Source organism: Mesocricetus auratus, unplaced genomic scaffold, assembly GCF_017639785.1.
Source record: "Mesocricetus auratus isolate SY011 unplaced genomic scaffold, BCM_Maur_2.0 Super-Scaffold_100676, whole genome shotgun sequence".
NCBI lineage: Eukaryota > Metazoa > Chordata > Mammalia > Rodentia > Cricetidae > Mesocricetus > Mesocricetus auratus.
In genome coordinates, this window is record NW_024429266.1 from 9,225,921 (window position 1) to 9,247,938 (window position 22,018).

Sequence of the window (22,018 nt, forward strand, 5' to 3'; positions counted from 1 at the left end):
ATGTTCTCAGGGTCTGTCTCCATACTCACTGTAGTTCTAGTGGGTGGCCACCAGTCTCTGAAAGCAAGAGAGCCAACACAAAAGCAAGGTCTCCATGCTGAGTTTCCTGGCAGTCTGTTTCTAATCTGTTATGTCCAGTGCTTTTCAAACTTCCTTTTCCTTCCTTTCTTGGGGTAAGGTATAATGGGACTTCTTGCTCCCAAACAAAACTCTACAGAACAGTTCAAAAGACTAAACAGAACAGAGATGGCAAAGCTACACAGCTCCTCCGCCAAACCCTATGGTTTCCTCACACGGCGGAGAAAGATCAGAGTCTGAACCACTGGGATTAAAGCCCTTACAGTCTATTCAAGATCAAAACGGGCAAAGATGAACTCCCTCCAATTTACAAGTAAAGTGAGTGACAGAAATTTACACTCTGAATCTCAATTCTCAAAATTAGAGGAAGTCAGTAACTTTACAGTTTATTTCAGTCGACAAAGGATCATTTGTTTTACTTTCCTGGTTTTGGTGCAGAGAATTGAGCCCAGGGCCTTGGGTACAACAGGCAAGTGCACCCGAATTCTACTGTTATTTATGTCTAAACTGCAGAGTGCAACACTATTTTATGAGATTTTGCAAGTGTCCACTCACTTGTCCATTCAACTTCTGATCTAAATGGAAAAGCCAACATGGAAAAATCCCTGGCATTGGTAATGATAGTTACTATTAGTGTTAAAGAATGAAATGCTTACATTTTTATGTAATACCTGAGCTTTCTGTAATAAGCATGCACAAACAACTTTTTTTTTATTAAAAAGCTTCACTTCACAATTAATTACAATGGAACTCCAAAACTAACAACCAACTGTCTCTATTTCCTGAATAAATATTTAACACTAGACAGTAAATCTCTTTATTCCATCAGGTACCAAATAATATCTACCCAGAGACTCGTCATTTAGTTCTTAGACGAACATGACCAATAAATAGTAACAATTAGTATCCAGTTTAACTTAGAATAGATCTGATGCTAAATCAAATGCTAAGGGCTTTAAGTTGCTATTAGATTTTAGAAACAATAGATAGTAATAAGTACTCGCCGAAAAGATTTATATATGGAAAACATAAGAAGATGACCAATAACATCCACAAGGGAAATAAAAGATTAAAACAACAATGAGCATTTCACACTATCCTAAGATTAAAGTTTGCTAATATACTAGAGGTCCAACAATTTAGAATAATACTTACAAAGTTTTTTGTCTCTCAGTCTTTAGTTTTTAGAATGAAAACAAAATAGACAACAGCACACAACTGGCCAAAAGCAGCTGGGGAGGTGGCTCAGCAGATGACGCTTGCTGTGTACTTCAAGTCTGGATCCTCGAATCAAAGCTAGGTGGGTATGGAAGCCTGCCTTTAAGGGCAGCACTCTGAAGACAGAGGAGACTCGAAGTAAGCTGACTAGCCAGGCTACCAAATGTTTCATAACAGGGAGCTCTGGGTATAACTAGACCCTGCCGCAATGAACAGAGCAGACAGCATCTGAGAAAGGCACCTGATGCCAACCCCAGGCTTCCATGCACACTCATGTGTACGCACACATACACTGAGGGGGAAGGGGGGAGGGGAGAGGAAGAGAGGAAGGGAGGGAGAGAGAAAGGGAGGGAGGAAGGGAGGGAGGGAGAGAGGGAGGAAGAGAGGGAGGAAGGGAGGGAGGGAGGGAGGAAGGGGGGGGGAGAGAGGGGGAAGAGACTGGAGAATCACAGTAAAAGTTCTGCACTAAGTCAGGTTTCTGAACCTTGGCACTCCTGACTGTGAGTGGGATCATGCTTTGCTCTGGGTGGCTGTCCTCTGCAGTAGAAACTGTCTAGTGGGACATTGGACATACCTCTGTCCTTGTTCAGAGGGGACAAAAAACAAAACAAAACAAAACACTCCCCAGTGAGAATGAGTAGGTTACACTTGGATCTCATTAGTGACCCTTCGTGGTCACCTTCCAAGTATTTCTAAGCAATTCACAGCATGGTCAGGAGGGAGCCTCCTGACAACAAACCAAGTGGACAGAACCTAGGAGAGCCTAGTCTATGCCTTCTTTATACGCCAGTGGCCAAAGTGGAGCTCTGGGGACATGTCCCTCAAGCCCTCTCGATGCACTTGGAGCTGCGGATGACTTTGCACTCCACAATGGTATAGGTAGGTCAAGTGTGTGAGGATTCAGGCTACAGTTGCTTGGTCCCTGGATGTTTTAGTTCACAATGACCAACAGACTCTTGCAAGTGGACAGTGACCACACACCCTGACCTCCCCAGCCATGAACTGGTTTCTCAGCATGACTAAGACGAGATTCTCCCAGGAGGAAGCCAAATCCCTCTGTAGTGAACATCCTCTTGCCACCATTCCTATTTGAATCATTCTACAAAGTGGCCTTAATGCCTTCTTGGAAAGAGAGACGTCACTGTGACCAAAGGTTCCTGGGATACAATGTACTTTCAGAGTTACCAACCCCTTTGGTACTCTATTCACAGCTTTAGGGGCTGACGGGACAGCTGGGGTCATCATGGAGTAGAGGAAGCAGACCATGGACACCAACGTCTTCTTGGTAGTACTCCACACTCTCTCATTGCAGCTTTCCCTCCTTTCCACATGTCACAGTCTTCATTCTGGCCATGCTGCTCCTGTCACCATCTTCCAAGGCATTTAACTTAGTGCTTTGTCTTTCTTGCTGCTGTCACTCCCTCACAGGGTGACTTCCACTCTGCTGGGTCCAGACCTTGTTACAGCTGACAGCTCAGAACCACAAGAGCAAAATAGGATTCTCCTTTTTTTTTCCAGACTCCCAGTATTAAGCCTCCCAAATACAAAAGCCTTCTACTCTTCCGAGTCATCAAAATGAGAAACAACTTTCAAAGTGATGAAAGGCATATAGAAATAAAAAGCACCCTGGAGTGCATCCTGTTTCCTGCTGGGCTCAAGAGACACGGGATGACCTCAGGTCAGACTCCGGTCAGCAGCACTTAGTTTTGTTGGTTGCTGCTTCAGTTACTCTTTGAAACCTCTCTCTGTCAATTCTCCTCATACCACTGCTGCAACAAGGACCAGCTCTCCAACGATGGACCAGCGAAAGCAAAAGCTCTCTTTCTTCCACTACTCACCACAGCCTCCGCCCAACGGCAGCTGACTGAGATTGAGAATACCTTCAGTGGTCACAGTTGCAGTGCCCTGACACAACTTAACAGTAAGTGAAAAGCAAGACATTCTACTCCCACTGTTGGCGCCATCTTTAATGTGGACAAAACCAGTTTTGTTCTTGGGGAAGTTTGAGGTCTGTTCCTGGCAGGAGCACTAAAGCTTCCTGTCCACTCCCCTTCCTGTGGTGATTATGTCTGCTACCTTGACCAGGCCTTGCACAGCTGTAGTTCGTGCACCTGCCAAGCCCTCCTCTTCTACTTGCTGTGCTCTGGGTATAAACCAGTAGAGTTGTTCATAATCACTAAAGAAGTGGGATAACCGTCTTACCTCCACCAAGTGACATTCCTGGCAGCCCTGGCATAGCTGTGAGTGTGAAATAATGAAAAGGAGAAAGACTTCCAGACCACAAACAAACAACGTAGGCAAAAACCATGTGAGTGGTCTGAATTATATGTACACAGAAGCCAGGCACTCCTGTTTTAACTGCATGTAAAATGCTCAGAACAGGTAAATCCACACACAGAATGTAGATCAGTTGTTACTGGAGGATAGGTGATATGTATGGGGGTTCTTCTAGGTAAGTAAAATACTATGGACTTAGATCATGATGACAGTCACAGAACTTTGAGAATACTAAGAAAACTGATTATATACTGTAAGGGTGAATTACATGGTATGTGAGTCATAGCAATATAATACACATTTAACATAACAATACAGATCCAAATCTGAGTGATTAAAATGGTACACTACAAACCTGTTTAACACAAAAGGATGGAGTAAAGAGTTAGAAGACACTGTGACGGCCAATCCTGGTTATCACTGACTGAACTGGGAAGAACCTCATGGCTGGCCCTGAGCATTGAGTGGAAAGTTTGTTTCCATTTGGTCATCTTAAGTGGGAAGGCCTGTCTTAAAATGTGTGCTGCACCTTCCAATGGAACCCACATAAAGGGGCCTTAAAAGATGTGTTGCTTCTGCTCCTTGCCTCTGCTCCTGCTGGAAAGCTCTTCTACCCCACTCCTGAAAGCCTTCACTGAGACCAGAATCCTGCTTCTTCAGACTTCCAACATGGACTGGAGACAGGCACTCTCCAGGAACCCTCCAGGCCTTCAGCACCACACTAGTGCCACTGAGGCAGCCAGCTGCATTAGCTAAGCAGCCACAAGCTATTGGCCTCCAGGATAAAGACAGTGAGTGTCAGAGTATTCAGACCAGCCTAATACATCCCTTTCTAATAATAGTCATTCTTTTGATTGTTCCCTTAGGGAACACTAACTAATAAAGGAACTAGAAAGTGACTAGGTATACACAAAACAAATAGTCAGATGGCAGGTGAGAATTTAACCACACCAATAGTCACATACAATGTGAAGAAATTATTTAATGACTGCCAAAAGTATCAGGCTGGCTAAAAAGGCAATATCTAACTATCTATTAGAAACAAAATTTAGCTTCAAAACCAAAAGTCAGTTAAAATGGAAAGGAAGGGAAAGAGACAGGCCATGGCAGAGCAATGCCTGTGTAAGCAGCAGACAGGGTGATGTAGTACACATCACCAGGGACACTGCCGTACTTCAGAACAGGAGCCACCGAGGAATCAGACAAGCACAAATGGAGACAGGCTCTACAGCAGAACTGTTCAGTACATGAAGCAACACTGACAAAGCTCAAGGGGAAGAGGCAAGCTTTCCATTTTCTTCTCTCACTAACAGAGCTCAGGAAGAACACAGAAGAAAGGAACAGACTAGCCTAACCAAATGTGGGGAACCCTTCTCTGTCAACAGAGATGAATGTCTTAGAGAACAGACCATGTATGTATGAGGTCATAAAGTAGGCTCCACAGATTTAAAATGTTTGGAAGCACATAACAGAAGTTCTCTGACAACATCAGGTGAAATCGGAAATCGCCTACAGAAACAAATATGGGAAACTCCCATCAGTTAAGCTTCCTTACCGGCATTTATACTTCTGTGACCTGGGTTATCCAAGACCAGTCATGGTCCGAAAGGTAAGTGGAAAACTCCAGGAGTGCCATCGCAGATTTTAGATTGTGTGCTGTTCTGACTTATGTAATGAAACCACACGCTGTCCCACTCCACATGCCCTGGAGTCCTGAAGCTGTGAACTTTGCCTCTGTCCGGCACATTGTTAATCACCCATTAGTCTCTTAATAGTCATTTTGGTTACTAAAACAACAGTCTGACATCATGAAAGAATAAGAGTTCATGAAACTCTTATTCTAATTAATACTGGTCCCCAAATACAAAAGTAATGAATGATGCATGTAATTTTATTATAGTATATTGTTAAAATGTTTCCACTTCATTATTGGTTAATATTGTTAATATCTTATTGCATCTAACTTACAAATCAAACTAAATAGTAAGGTTCACAGCTGTCCTTGACATTTCAGGGCCACAGGGGGCCTTAGGAAGAGTCCCTATTCTCTTTAAGTAACACACTTCTAGCAGATCAAAAAGGAAGCCAAAAGAAATTAGAAAACAGTCTGAACTAAATGAGATTGAAAACACACATCAAAATCCGAATGCACAGGTAAGTATGTAGATTTGTATTACAAGAGAAAAGAAATTTAAAATAATCTATAATGACATTTTAAGACGCTAGAAAACAAACTCAAAGGGAATTAAAGATATTAGAGACAATAAAATAGACAAAAAGACTGAAGTTACTAAAACTCAAGTTTTGAAACTGTTAGAACAAAAGCTGAAAAAAAATTAAATAGAATAACCAAGGCAAAAGGAGAGAGAAATAAAAATACCAAAATCATGGTATAAAGTGAGAAATTACCCAAATCACAGAATGGAAGAGAAGTCTCTCTACACACATAAAAGTCAGTGATTACAGAAACAGCAAAGAGATAATGTGGCTTTTAAGAAAAGCTGTGTCCCCAGAACAGCAAGTGAAGATCCATGTCTTTTCCTCCCTCTGGTCACAAATAATGCCACCATACTGCCTGTGACAGAAACAGTCAGACAGGGCCTGATGCCATGCAATGCTCGATGAGGTGATCAAACGATACAGAGGTTACCCTAACTCTGAATTTCCTTCTGTGTGAAGCAATGGAGGCTCCTGCTATTTACACTGACTTAAGATAGATTTCACAGATGAAATATATTAAGATGTATAGGAACTTGGTCTACTTTGGTCAATGACACAGTCTCAGCACCTAGAATATGACAGGCACAACAAATATTCCTTGAGTGAACAGGTGAAAGCATCTAGAATACTACTAACTAGACATAAAAACACTTGTGCCAAAGATTTTTTTTAATGTCACCCTAATAATACTGAAATATCCCACTATCATTACAAAAGGAAAATGTCACTATCAAAAACCATGGAGAACACCATCACAGTGGGTAAAGGCACTTATATAATAAGCCTGATAATCTGAGTTCAGTTCCTGGACCCCATAAAGGTGAAGGGAGAAGTAGCTTACAAAGCTGTCCCCTGACCTCCACACATACCCTGCCACACACAAAACTGAAAGCAAAGCCATGCGTTTGTGAAGACTTACGGGTTCTTGGGTTTCTGTTTCTTCCCATGCTCCCCAACTATCATCTTCCCAATTTGATGATTTACCTAGAGAGAAAGGAAGGGACGGAGAGGACACATAAAATTAAAAGGTTTAACATATTTTAAACATTTTTTTCTAAACATAACAGAAACAAGTTGGTTTTTGTTTGGTGGTTTTTTTGTTGTTTCTGAGTTAGGGTCTCACAACATAGCTCTGGCTATCCTGGAACTTGTTATGTAGACTAGGCTGGCCTTGAACTCACAGAGATACCCCCTGCCTCTGTCTCCTGAGCATTGCTGTAAATATACAGCAACAAACACACCTAAAATTTCACACAGATGTTTTCAAAGTAAATTGCTTCTTGGTAGGACAAGGTATCCATGGAAACAACCTGAATTCTGAAACAAGACAAGCTGCCCTCCTCCCTTTTTTGTTATTCGCGTTTCTTACATTTGAGACATCTTCTTAGATTAAAATATATTCATTGAAATATGTAACAAGGAATTAAAAACCACAGGTAAGTTTAGAAAGCACATCCCTTGCATGGCTCATGTTGATTTTATATAATTTGCTTAGAATTTACTTAAAGCAATAAAATTATCATCTCCAAGCAACCAGAGACAAGAATTAGATACTCTATCACCCCAAATTAAGTTAGAACACCAATGAAGTTCCAATAAGACTCAGGCCTGAGACTCAGACTGCCTATGTTTCACTTGAATTGTATCAATTTTCAACTTATGAAATGCGTTATGAAATACCTAATGCTTGTTCAAATCCCGGATGCAGCACTTCCTACCTCTGAGGAAGCAAATTACCTCCTCTGTAAGCTTTAGTTTCCTCCAATAGTACTTTGAACTGTGGGGCTGTGTAAGGACTGAACTAGACAACATACTGAGGGGCTTTGTATCTGATATGTAAGTCCTCACTGCCAGCCATCATGATTTAGCCATCATGATTTAGCCATCAAGTATAACAACTATGAATTAGAAATAAAATGGATTTAAGTAACCAGCTTTCAAGCCCTGAGCGGAAGTCAGCACGAAAGATGAGCAGGATCTTGATGACTAATGAGAGAGAAGCAATGAGAACATTCACTTACACACTCATCTTTAAAGGTTGCTGAAAAAAAGGACACAGATGATTTAAAGGGGGTTACAGTCTGGTTCTTGGAATAACTGCTCAATTAGCTTGTAGAAACAACAGTCTAATCTTCAGCATTTAAATGCCAAGTAATTACTTCCTAAAATTCCAAATACTCTGCTAAGCATATATTAAGTCCTAAGATAGCACCACACTTTGATTAAAATCACATGATCTGCAGATTTCCAGATACAAGTCAGTTAAGTCAATTAACAATTGCTCTGTTAAATACCATGTAACAAACCTTGTAGAGAAGAAAAGTACAACACATTCCTTGCTCTTAAAGAATCTATGATCAGACCGAACACCCCCACCACGATTCAGACCTGCTGGTGCTGCATCACAACCTCACCAAAGCCCATGGAATGAGATGGCTTCATGAAGACAAAAACACTTTAGAAAAATAAAACGGACTTTATGTAGCATTTGAAGAAAAAGAAAGAATCTATGATCTTATGCAGGATGCAGATGAACACTTAACTATAGCACATAATGAGTGCTGCAATTGCTACAGTACCTTGGACATGAGAGTGAAATATTTCACAGGTATACAAATCCATAGGAGTATATATTCATGTGAATATGAGTATCTGTGAGAATGAATATGTACATGTGTGGGAGTGACCATGGGGACCAGAAGAAGGCATCAGATCCCTTGGAACTCAAGTTACAGGTGTTTTTATGCCACCGAACATATTTGGATCCTCTGAAGAGTGCAAGTGCTCTTACAGATGGTCCTCCTGCCTCTGCCTCCCAAGTACTGGGATTACAGATACACGACACCACACATGTCCAAAATAGTGTCTTTACAAAGTAGCTAGAAACTTTTCAAATTAACTGGAAAAACATAAACATAAAGCAAAAACCTCAACGCACAGAACACTGGTTATGACGACACATGCCGAATGCTGCGCACACAGCAGCAATTCACTGAGCCATCACAAGGTTCCTTTACAACTTAACCTTACCAGGAGAAAACAGATTCATCAAAGGTTGAACAGTTTGGCCTAGGTCACAGAAGTGAGTGGCAACCTAGTACTTAACTTCAATTCTGCCATCGTTGCCCAGCTCATGCCCTGAGATTCAGGCACACTTCCTTTCATGTGGCTCATGAACAAAGACAAGAGAAACACTGGAGCCTGTGGACAAGCCAAATGGTAAGAGTCTTTCTGTCTGTCCCTCTCTGAGACAGGGTCTCATGCATCCCAGGCTAGCTTGGATTTGCTACACAGCTACGGATGACTCTTCTGATTCTCCCGCCTCCACCAGATTGAGAGGATTACAGGTGTGCACCACCGCAGGGTTATGTAGCCTATGGATCAAACCAGGGCTTCATGAAGGCTGACCACTCCCCACCTGAGCTAGAGCCCCAGCCCTAACTAATTAATTAATTAGTTTGTTTCTTGTTTCTTTTACATTGTTTCTTAAACAGAAATATTCCCTTGATATTGGACTTTAGAGAGAGGTTTTAAAAACTTGATTTGCCAGGAGTGGTGATACAAACCTTTAAATATCAGCACTCTGAAGGCAAGGCAAGTAGATCTCTAAGTTCAAAACCAGCTTGATCTACATACTGAGTTCTAGGCCAGGCAGGGCTACATAACGAGACAATATCTTAAAACTCCTTTGGACAACTAAATTTTGGGCTTTCTGTCAATATAATTCATTAAACACTCTCTTCATTCATTTTACTACATCACCAAAACAAACTATCTCACTGTGTGTTGACTGAGACAACGTAGACAACCTATTAATCCTTTTAGAAGCCAGCACCTGGGAGACAAAGGCAGGCAGATCTCTGAGTTCAAGGCCAGCCTGGTCTCTAGATTGAGTTCCAGGACAGCCAGGGTTACAGAGAAATCCTGTCTCAAAAAACCAAAAATACAAAATGGTTTTAGAATTGTCTCCTAAGCAAGAAATTTAAGTCCATGGTTCATATCTAAAATTGCTATAAAATAATGTAAATATCAAATTATCAGAATATCAAAACAACTTTGCAGAATAAAAGCCTTTCAGGAAGTCATTCATTCATTCATTCATTCATTCATTCAATAAGTAGCATCTTTTCCATGCTAGACATCAAATAGAAAAGAAAGTTTGCAAAGGACTCAGTTTAAGCACATAGTCTCTGTTGAATGTACAACACTATAAAAAGGATTTTATTTTTCCCTTATATGAGTATAAAAAGAACCTGACTCAATTCACAAATGACTCATACAATCAAGCAGAGGCCAGAAGTTATTTGGATTTCCTGCTCCTACAGAGACCCAGTCTCTCTTCATGCTTCAATTCAAAGCGTGCCCAAAGATAAAGACTGACAAATATATTATTTGTTCCGATGAAGATTTACCCAGTTTTCAACGTCTGGCTAGAAAACTGTTTTCAACTGAAGGGAAACAGAAAAATTAAGTGGGAAGCTCCTGCTATCATGGGAGTATTTTCTCAAAGTCATTAGACTACAGACAGACTGAAGATGGTTGAGCAAAGGGTTGGGTGTGTGGTGTTCACTGAGCAAGTATGAGGACCTAAGCAACCCCAAGACCACGTTTATACCACTAGCAGGGTTTCTTTACAGATTGATCATTGATCAAGGTTATAGGTAAGTTATGTGTTTAATGTTAAATTATGAACCACATGATTGTATATTAACATCGAACATTTACATTTCTGTAAAACCTGAGGTCTTATAAAGTTATAAATCACGAGGAAATAAGAGTAATTTGCTTAATGTATTACTATAAAGAAAAGATAGAAATATTCTATCATAGCTGCTGTCTCTTAGGAGAGTAACTAGAACCACATCTTCTAAAGACTGAAATAATGTAAAAGTCCTAAGCTGGTTCCTGGAATGACTTAACATGCAAGTGTTTGGTAGAGTAAGGCCCGAGTGGGCAACTTTGGGGAGATCCAGTTGCAATGTGATGATCCAAACACTACTACTCACCACACCACACAGCCACCAGTAGCTACTCAGTTTGCATCAAGAGCTGTGTGGTACTCATTTACACCAAACACTAGAGTATTATAGGGTGTTTAAATTGTTTCTTGCCTATTAAATAAGCAGCAGCCACTCAAATGCAAAAGTAATTCTCTAAGTAACACTACCACCAATGTCTGTGTCTCCCATTTTGTTGAAGCACAGCCCAGCAAAACAGAACAAACAGCAACCACATTTATTGCCTTCAAAACCCAGAATTAGAGATCTCCTTCCAGGTTCCCTCTGTAAACAAAACAAACAAACAAAAAACACCAAAAAAAAATAATGAGAAAGATACTAAGACAATGAGTTAGGATGACTGGTTCGTTTGAGAGGTCTGCATAGGTCCAGGACTCCAGCCCTTGACTCATCCCCCAATTCCACACATCTGAGGCAGATGGCCCAAGGATCATGTCTTAGGAACACTATCAAGGGCCTCAACATCACTTTTCCTTGGCCTGCCATCAGTCACACTGTCTCCAACAGTAGCCACATAATTTTACATTAATTAGTAATTGCATTTAGAAGTAAAAAGGACTAAATTTAACACTATATTTTAATATAGCCAGATATTATCACTCCAATATACAAGTGAAATCTCATGAGGTATTTTGTATCCTTTTCTCATATTAAGTCTTAGAACCCAGTGTTCTCTGCACTTAGAGGACATTTTGTCTGTAGGAGCCACATTCCAAATGCTCACTAGGACATATGACCAATGACTATGGTGTAAGGCAAGGCAAGTCTGGAGTAAGGAATGATGTATTACCAGGCTGCCTGCAGTGGAGAGTTATAGGAGCTTAGGCAGTTTAATTAATCCCTTGCTGCCTCACCTTCCTCTTCAGCAGGATGGAGCTAATAACTGCATCTGCCTCACAGAGCTGTGATACTTGTGTGAAGAGCTGAGGACCGTGACTAAGCACTTTACAGTAACCAACCTGCAAGCACAACACTCTTGTCCCCACGCCACCTCCCCTATCATGTTAACCACACACCTTCCTATAGTTATCCTGCCAGACGTGACTTCTTTGGGGCTCACATTAATCCTTCATGAAGTCTGCTTGCAGATTTTATATCGAGGATCAAAATAATCTTTTTAAACAAAATTTCCATGGAACATTAATACTTTCTATTTCAATTAGTGAGGCGAAGTAACTTAATCATACTGATTCCTAGCTTTAGTTTTTATTAATAATAGGAAAATGTGGTATTTTTGTTTGAATTCAAGCACAAGTAGCAGATTTCATTAGGAGCAGAAACATCCTTAGCAATCAAGTTGAGAGCACATGGCTGGCTATGAACTGAAGAACCTTTACATTTCACGTCTACCTGCACATACAACACCTACTTCAACATTTTAAAACAAGACCTGTCTTGTTACTGACAAATACCTGTGCCAACACATAGTCAGCTTGCTGGCTCAATCACTTGTAACTTAGCAGTCTTCTTGAGAGGGCTATGGAAAAAATAATCATAAAGTCACGGAGCCCCCAAACAGCATACCACTAGGAAGAAAACACCTGCTACTGCTCAAACATTCTTTTTTATCAACAGTGGATAAATATATAAAGGCAGATTAGTAACAGCAAGCATTGCCTACTGGAGACATCTTAACATTACAATGAAAATGATTCTCAAATCTTGTTACTTCCACAATCAGTCATACCCAGATGCTGTACCTAAAGAAGTCATTATATCGGGACATTTCTTTAAGGAAGTATCCCAAAGGTACATATGTCAGCGGGCTTTCCCACCTGCCTGGTTGTACAATCTAATGACAAAATAACATTCTAAAATAGATGAGATGTATGTACTTTGTCTTGGGTCTTTAATCTCTGCGTTTATTCCTCAAACCTCACCTTGTGTTTGTCTGTCTATTCCCCTCCACTTCTGTGTGTGTGTGTGTGTGTGTGTGTGTGTGTCTGTGTGTGTGTGTGTGTGTGTTTGTAAGATGTGGTCTCATACAGTCAAGGCAGGTCTTGAATTTACTTTGTAACCAACGATGGCCTTGAACTCACAACTTCCTGTTTCTGCCTCCCAAGTGTTGTGATGAAAGGCATGGACCTCCACACCCTGCCTCCCACGTCTGTTCTGAGGCATGAATTTCCTTTAAATGCATTCTCTCATATTCTAAAGAAAATTTTTCTTAAAATTCACAGGTTATCGACGTTTTCATTAGGAGGTGAATTTGAGTCAAGAAGTTTGCCAGCTTAAAATATTTTGTGTATTTTTGTTGTTAAAATTACTCTTCATTTGTTTCATAGCACATCTTGAATCATAACTTCTCTTTAAATAAGAGAAGCTGCTCTCCTACCAACTTACATGGCATGGAGAGAAATAAAGGAGTGCAAGAGGTTCTAATTAAGAGACATCAGAGTGACAACATCTGCACTGAATACCAACCTGACTGCAAATCTGACTGACTTACTTTAGACAGACTGCCAACCTTACCTTTGAACCTACTGTTTTGGCACCAATCACTATTCATTACTCTGAACCATCTAGAATCAGGAAAAGTACCAAGAAGGCTGGCAAACACCACCACATCGGGTTCCAGTACCATGAATTTGTGTTCTCACCCTTATCTGGCTAAACGTTTTGCCTCAGAGAATAAAACCAATGACTTTCAGATGTAAGACACAACAATTCCCTCCTAGGAAGGTCGCTTTCCCCTGAGCATATCACCCCACTCTAAATCCTGTTCTCTGACTTGCTAAAGGAAACCTTCAAACCACAGGGAAAACATACTCCTCCCTCAACACAAACGTCTCATTTAGGATTATTTCCAATGAATGAATCCTTCTGCCAACAAAGGCCTTCTGCTTCCTACAGCTTCATTTAATTCCCCAAATACCTTATTCTAACTTACTTTTGAATAGTCTGTACCTCTAAATGGACAGCATACTTTTCTTCATTTAATGAGAGCCTGAAGCTAGAAAGGAAATTGAATTTTGTAAGTGGACAATTAATTTGACAGTTATTCGTATGAGTGTGTTGAGAACAAAAATTGAATGAGAAACTGAAAAACTAAATGTTAGAAAAGGGGAAATTTAATTTTTATAGTCTAAGATCTCAATACAAAACCAAATTCATTTCCATCTTTTGTATTGCTTTTATAAGAAGAAATTTCTACAACCCATGATTTGCAATTTACTCATAGGGTTCAAAAGCCTTCAGTGGGCCCTTCAGCTCAGAGAAAGCGAGCACCACCAGGCAGGACACAGTCAATTACAAAGAATAAAGAAGCCTTTTAATGTTCCGTGCCTCAGAATCTTAGCCTTTTTCCATTTCTAAGGACATGCAAAATGGGAGATAAACATCAATTCGGCAACCTAAAATAAGGATGACATCCTGTGCTCAACAGCTGAATTTCTTTCAAACCATCAGTATATCTCCAAGGTCCTTATTCGTCATAGAATTCTAACGCCACCTCCCATTCTGAAACAAATGACACCCCCCATATCATAAAGAACATGCATGCAGAAAACAAATCAAAATGACAGAACTGAAACTATCATATTGCTGAAATACAGCATGGGACATTTTCCTGGCTCAGATAAGAATCATCTAAAGTTCACAAAAATAAGCATCTCCATTTGTCCAAAACCCTATGCTATCTTTAGGCTTACTTTTATAAAAATGAACAAAGGGATGATCTACAGGCATAAGGAAACTTCATATGCCCCATTCTCCTTTTGTTTCTATGGACTGAATTATTTATGATGCTACAGAGCAGTACTTTATATATTTTATTATTAGAAACATTTTATATACTCCTGCACAGAAATCCCTTAAAACATGGGTTGTAACTTAAAAACCCAGTAAGCCAAAACATTTTTCTATAGAAAATAATGCTTCCTAAACTAGCAAAATAGAAATCAAATAATAGTTAAAATGTGAATTTTTAAGCAAGGTTTAGATTCTGGGACCCAGAAGAAATATTAGCTTCATTTACTGAGTTATATTTTCATTAAGTTATATCATATAAATGAAATTAGTATTAATCTACCGTCTTACTCTTGACTTATCAGTTTTCATTGGGCTAATCCTTAATCCTCATCTAGGTTTTAGCAGTTCCTCAATAATGGTAGTGACTACATCCTTTAAATTTGCTCAGTGAGGTGTCTGTTCCTACGTTAATCATGAAATATTTTGGTTTTGATTAAAGCACACCCAAGTATTTGGACAAAACCATAATCTAAATCCACAAGGTACACGTGAACTATCATCACTCTAATCTCCTGTGGCTTTATGAAAAGCCAGGGGAACAGGAATGGTGAACACCAACACACAGATCAGGAATGGGATCAGGTCCCAGAGCATAAGTTCAAATAGTTCCCAGGCGGGCAGGTGGTTGGCTATGGGAGCCCTTTACCAAAAGGCTATCATGTAAGAGGTAGTCAGTCATACATAAGGACCACTGTGCTCTCTGTTTACTTTGTTCCAAGTGGGTTAGCACCAAAGGCAAATAATATATTTTATATTTGGAATAACTTACCATTAATTCTGCTTAAACTGCCCCCCCCCCCCCAGAATCCTCTTTTTGCTTTTACATGTGTTTCATTATCTGCTTAAAAGCGGCCCTGTACCTCTGGATTTTTTTTTCTTGCTTCCTGCCCTCTACAGGTATCACTCCAACTTACGGAAAGCTAAAACTTCAAAGCTAGGATCCACATATGAGAGGGAGGTATTTGTCTTTCTGGGCCTGTCTTATTTCACTCAGTATATTTTCCATTCTCAACTTCATTTTCCTTTAGTTCTAAGTGAGAATTCCATTATACATATGTACCATACTTCCGTTACCCACTTTCCAGGTTGTGGGCATTGAGGCTGATTGTATTTTCTAACTATTGTGAATAAAGCAGTCATGAAAACGGATGTGCACATATGCCAGGATTTACGGTCCTTTCAATAAATGACCAGAAGTGGCAGAGTTGGGTCATATGATAGCTCTAGTGTTAGTTTTTTGAGAACCCTTCCCACTGATTTCCACAGTGAACATACCAATTATACCTGCTGTCACCACCCGTGAATAGGGCCTCCCTTTCTCCACACCCTCATGAACATTTGTTGTCTTGATAATGGCCATATTGACTATAATGAGAGAATATCTCAAAATTGCTTGAATTTTAATTTCCCTGAGGGATAGTGATAATGAACACTTTTTAAATGTTTATTAGCCATTTATATTACTTCTTTTGAGGACTCTGCTCAGATCCATTCTGTGTTTTCATGGAATTTAGCTTTCTGAATTCTCTGTATGGTCTAGATATCAATCTTCTGTGAGATGTACAGCTAGCAAAGATGTTTTTCCTGTTCTGTAAGCTGCTTCTTTATTGACAGTTTCAGTTACTTTTGTTGAATAGAAAATTTTAATTTCATAAGGTTCAATCCACCAATTATTAGCCTTATTTTCTGAGCAAATGAAATCCTATTTACAAAGCCCTTACCTCTGCATATACCTTGTAGAACGTACTCTACTTTTTCCCCTGAAAGTTTCAGAGTTTTGGGTCTTATGTTGTGGTTGTTGATAACATTTTGAGCTGATTTTGTCTAGGGTGGTAATTAAGGATTGAGTTTCATTCTTCTACATGTAGGCATCCAGTTTCCCCAATATCATATGATGAAGATGTGATCTTTTCTCCAGTGTGTATTTTATCAAACATCGGATAACTAGAAGTTACTCATACCTATCTCATTCTATTGATTTATGTGTCTGTTTCTGTGTCAGTACAATGCTGCTTTTAGTACTACCATCCTGTAATAATTAAATCAAGTATGGTAATGCCTCCATCATTATTCTTTTTTTTTTCAAGACAGGGTTTCTCTGTGTAGCTTTGGAGGCTGTCCTGGAACTCGCTCTGTAGACCAGGCAGGTCTCTTACTCACAGATCCGCCTGCCTCTGCTACCCCAATGCTGGGATTAAAGGTGTGTGCCACCAATGCCTCGCCCATCATTATTCTTTTATTAAGAGATGCTTCAGCTAGCCAGGATGCTTTGTGCTTCCATATGATTTTTTGTTGTTGTTTTTAATTTCTGCAAAGAATGATGCTGGAATTGTGATCTGCAGGCTCTTTTGTTAAGATGGCCACTTTCATAACCCATGAGCAGAGGAGGGGATCTTACCAGTTTCCCCACAGAGGTCACTCACTTCACTCATTATGTTTGTTGTTGTTTGTTTTGAAGCTACTGTGAACAGAGCTGTTTCCTTCTCAGTATATTTGTTAGTGGCATGAAGGAAAGCAATTTTTAAATATTAATTTTGTATCTTGTGGCCTTTGCTCAGTGTTTATCAGCTCTAAGAGTTTCCAGGTGGAGTCGTAGGAGATTCTTATCTGCAGCCCCACACACAAAGCACAGAAGAGGGAACCCAAACCAGCAAGGCTGAAGAGCGCATGCCAGTGAGAAATGTGACGAAGGCATAAAAATTAATGAAACCATTCTCCACATATTCTAGAGACTTCAGTTCTCCATCTTCCTTCCTTGTGTAAATCACACTTTATCTTTAAAATAAATCCTCTGAACATCAGCCAAATCTTGCATTATAGTTATGGGCTTTTTGTTTTCCGTGCACATAAAGAAAAGCTGTTCGTTTTAACAGTATCACTTGAGAACCACTAACAGCTTAGATGCATAGTACAGAAAAATATATACATGCCCGTTCATCATTGTTCTTTGCTTCAGAGTTAGCATTTCTGAAATAAGGACATCTAGCTTAGGTATATATTGTATTGTGTTCTTCAAAGTTGCTAAAAATAGTGCTCTGCCACAAAGAGTATATGTGAGGTGACAGGTGTGCTAAGTTGATTGTAATAATCATCTTTACATGTAAATCATATATCAAATTTCACACTGTACACTGTCTTTAATATACAGAATTTCTGCCAAATACACTCAATAAACTTAGCATGAAAGAAGAACTGCCAGTCAGGGGAAATGCCAACCCTCCTCCAGTGAGCATAAGCAATATTAGCTCATCGAAAATCCTGATGTGAATTGGTCTCTTTAATAAATTCTAAAGATCAACTGGGAGGGAAATGTGTAAGACTATCCCTACAACATTCTTAAGAAAGAAGTAACTTGGCAGAGACAGCCTACGATGCATTAAAATGGACAACAATCAATAAATACATCGATGGACAGAAAGGAGTCCAAAATAAAAGCAAGTAGCAAGTGTGGCTGCCTCTGCAAGACCTGTGTTAAGATCAAGACAACATCATCGCATCAGAAAGAGGCTCCTAGGGCCTAACCCCCAGGAAGACCTATTGGCAGTTGGCTGCTGGGGGAAGAAAAATCAGTTTCCTTCAGGGTGCAGTTCCTGTACTTATCCATGATCCAGTGGGTGGCCCTAAACCCATGTGCATGTATATGGGCAGTTCTAATTGGACTCAGCAGGTTATAAAGAAAAAAAAAGGGCATGAAGTTGTGAGAGGGACATGGGGAGATCTGGGAGAAGCTGGTTGGGAGGTGAATGAGATAAAAATATATTTATACATGTAGGATGTTCTCAAAGAACAGATAAATAAAAAAATCTTAAAATCTAACTCCTTTCTCATTAGTAAAGTTAAAGACAAATGACTATAAATATGTACAAAATATAAGGATACTATATGAGCTTTTATAAAAACAGCCCTATATAACAGCCATATACAAAAATCCAATAAAAAATAGACCAGACATGAGTATAAAAGTTGAAAGTAAATAGATACCAGAAGAAAACATAGAAACACTTCAGAACACAGTTGTGAGTAAAGATAATTGGGGGTAAGATTAAAAAGTGCTGGCAACAAAAGCAAAAACCAGTCCAAAGGGTAACAGTCAAGAAAGAACAGGATGATGGCAGCCCACAGACTGTCCAAAACTCAAGCAACTCAATAGCAAAATAACAACAATGATCAGATTAAAAGATGACATGGACAGACAAAATGTCCAATAAATGTATGAAGAACTGCTCAACAGCACTAACTGTCAGAACCACGACAAGATGAGTCATGAAACAGCAACGGCAAGAAGGAAAGACCAGCAAGCATGTGGAGAACACTCTTGGTGCAAATATAAACCAGTACAAACTAGTCTAGCTATCAGAGAAAACAGCACAGAATTCTTTGCAACTCTAGAAACGGGATTGATAAAAGTCTGCACTCCCATTACAGGATACAGAACAAAGGAAATTAGGGTGTTGAAAAAATACACTCTTGGTTAGAATAGCCAAGATATAGAATTAAGCCTGGAGATCTATTGATAGGTCAGTGAAGAAAATGTAATGTGCATATACATAATAGAATATTATTTGGCCATTAAAAATAAATTTCTCTCATTTACAACACGATGAAACAGATTAAACAAATTAAATCAGATCCATAAGTACCATATGTTGTCACTCATGTGGAAGCTAAACCGTTTAAGTAGTCATAGAGGTTCATGTCTATAATCTCAGCACCATGGGGTGTGAGGGCTGAGGCAGATCTTGAGTTTAAAGCCAGCCTGGGAGCACTCCAAGCCAGCCTGGGCCAAACAGCTAGACCCTGTCTCAAAACAAATAAACAACATTTATTTCACAAAAACAGAGAGACTAGAAGAGTGATTGGCAGAGGACAGTAAAGGTGTAAGGACAGTGGCGGGGGCTTGGAGAGAGGCTGGGGGGTGACAATGGTGACGGTTAAGGAGAAAGGACAGTTAGTGGTACAGAGGAGGTGTGACGGAATGGACAGGAAGAGTGAATAATTTCTACTGCACAGCACAGTAACTACAGGCGACATTACTAGTTGTATGTTTCCAATGTTGCTAGTAGAATGGATTTTACCTGTTCCCAACAGGAAGAAATGATAAATGTTTTGAGGTGATGGGTATGCCAGTCACCCAAGTCTGATCATGACACATTCATACGTGTACTGAAATACCATGCTGCAATTTACAATATGCATCCCTCAGTGTCAGTAAAATATTAAGACTATGATGACAACACCTTTACCTGCTGAGCCTTCTCACTGTCCCAGAATTATTGATTTTAAGTTAAAGAACAATTAAAAAAAAAAGCATTGTGGGCCGGGCGGTGGTGGCGCACACCTTTAATCCCAGCACTAGGGAGGCAGAGGCAGGCGGATCTCTGTGAGTTCGAGGACGGGCTGGACCGACAGCTCCAAAACAATACAGAGAAACCCTGTCTCTTAAAACCAAAACAAAACAAAACAAAACAAAACAAAAAAAAGCATTGTGGATTATAAGAATTATTGTCATTGGAGCTTACTGGGACTACTGTTAAACTCATTAGAAGAAGCCAAGAGTGGAAGCAGGAAGGGAATCTGTTAGCAGATGGGCACCATGGCCGGGGCTGAGAGGCGGTGGCCTGGACCAGGGCGGCGGCAGTGGGACACAGACGCGCTTCTCTGCTCTACCTTCCCTGTTTCTCACTCCAGGCCTGATGTCCTTCACAGCCACCTGCAACACCAGCGTCACCACCCAGTTTCCAATTCCTCCAACACCTACAGTCATTCTTCTGGCCACCGTGACACTCAAACGGTGCCATGGTCCCAGCCACCCCCACCCTCCCCAGACCACTGAGTGTTTTCTGGGTCCTACCTGGCCTCTGCTGACTAACCTTCACCTGCATCAAATCCTCTCCCCTCAGCTTCTGAAAGATCCCCATCACCTGGCGTTCCTCTCTCTACTACTCCCTTTCCATCTCCTCAGGAACCCTCCTCTCCATCAGTCAGCTGTTCCCCGTTCTTTGCACACCAAAGATGCCTGTCAGACCTGCTTCCTCGCCCCAAGCTGGCTTCTACTTCACGGGGAGGCTGGAGAGACGGCTCAGGAGTTAAAGGCACTTGCTGCCCTCTCCACCAGAGAATCTGAGTTTGATTCCCAGCACCCACTTCAGGCTGTTCACAAGCACAGGTAACCCCAGCTCCAGGGGACCTGACACCATCAGCTGGCCTGTCCGGGCACCATCACTCACGTGCAGACAGACATACAGGCAGATGTTACCAGTGACTCACAGGTCTCAGGACAGAAACTACCAGCCTTCAGTGGCACGTAGCACCACCAGTGGCTGGTACTGGATATTCATTCCTAATTTCGTATTTTTCAAACATTTATTTTTCAGGCAGACCCAAGCTGGCCTTGAATTGAGGCCAATCTCCCTAGTGCCCTGTGATTGCTTCTAATTTTTGAAAGGGAAGAGTTTTGGTCTGGTTTGGCTTTTGTTGTTGTTACTGGGTCTTTCTTTTATTACTACCCTGCTATAGCAGAGAGTAACAACACTATGCTACAAAGCAAAATGTCTTCATTTCAAAACTAAGAAAGCAGCACACGACACACTCTCTCAAAAGGAGAAAGGAAGGAGCACTTAACAAATCCTAAGGAAATACACAGCATCTAATAACCCAGCCCCAGGTTTTATAGCGCTGAAGAAGGGTTTGATGGTAATAGCAGGCGGAAGGCTTCTCTCCTCAATAAACGCCAATTAGCTCTTCTTGGCCATGTCGCTGTAATTTTAGCTCCCATCGCGGACTCTCCTTCACTTCCTGCGTGGCTACTTTTCTGATTTGGGAGTTTACTCGCCCCCTCCAAAGCCCCCCTCGCTCGCCAATCAGCCATTTATTCGTCAACCTGAATGACGGAAAGGAGACGGGAGCACAGAGAGGGTGGGGAAGCCAAACACTTGTGGGAGGGTGGAGCAAAGGCCACCGTCCCAGGGACGGAGAAGGGTGGAAGCTGGGGACGAGCCCGGGAAGAAGGCATGGAGCAGGACCTGGGAAGGAGGGGGTGGGGAGCGGTGACAGACAGGCGACAGGACGCTGGACCAGACGCAGAAGGCTGAGGCGAGCCGCGGAGCGCAGGGAGGCTCTCAGCCGCGTCCCGCTCGCCGGACACTTACTCGGGTCCCTCCTCAGGGCGCCGGGGGTCTCCTCCCGCAGCTGAGGGAACAGGAAGTCGCGAGCCGACTGCAGGTCCTGGAAGGAGCAGAACTGGACGATGGAGCAGGCCATGGCCGCAGGGACCCCGCTCGCGGGGTGTCGTCCCCTAGCCACACCAGGCCCGGCCCACTCTACCCGGCGCCTGACAGCCCGGAGCCCCGAAAGCTTCTGCCACCCGGGGGAGGCGGGGACGCCAGACCGGAAGCTGTCAGCGCGCCCCGAGAGGTGGTCCCGGGAGCTGCGCATGCGCGAGGCGCCCCGGAGCTGCG

At 41.3% G+C, this 22,018-nt stretch overlaps 1 protein-coding gene across 4 annotated transcripts in view; it reads right to left on the reverse strand.

Moving 5' to 3' along the window:
* Positions 1–21,954, reverse strand: part of Rab3gap2 (RAB3 GTPase activating non-catalytic protein subunit 2) — an 87,374-nt gene extending 65,420 nt beyond the window's left edge. For all 4 annotated transcript variants that reach the window (XR_002385392.2, XR_001197194.3, XM_005082435.4 and 1 more), the window contains exons 1-2: positions 21,710–21,954; positions 6,713–6,777 (exon numbers count right to left, since the gene is read on the reverse strand). Coding sequence is in view for 2 of the 4 variants with exons in the window: in XM_005082435.4 (XP_005082492.2) it covers positions 6,713–6,777; positions 21,710–21,821 (177 nt within the window). In the remaining 2 variants the exon portion in view is untranslated. The remainder of the gene's footprint in view (positions 1–6,712; positions 6,778–21,709) is intronic.
* Between the last annotated feature and the right edge of the window lie 64 nt (positions 21,955–22,018).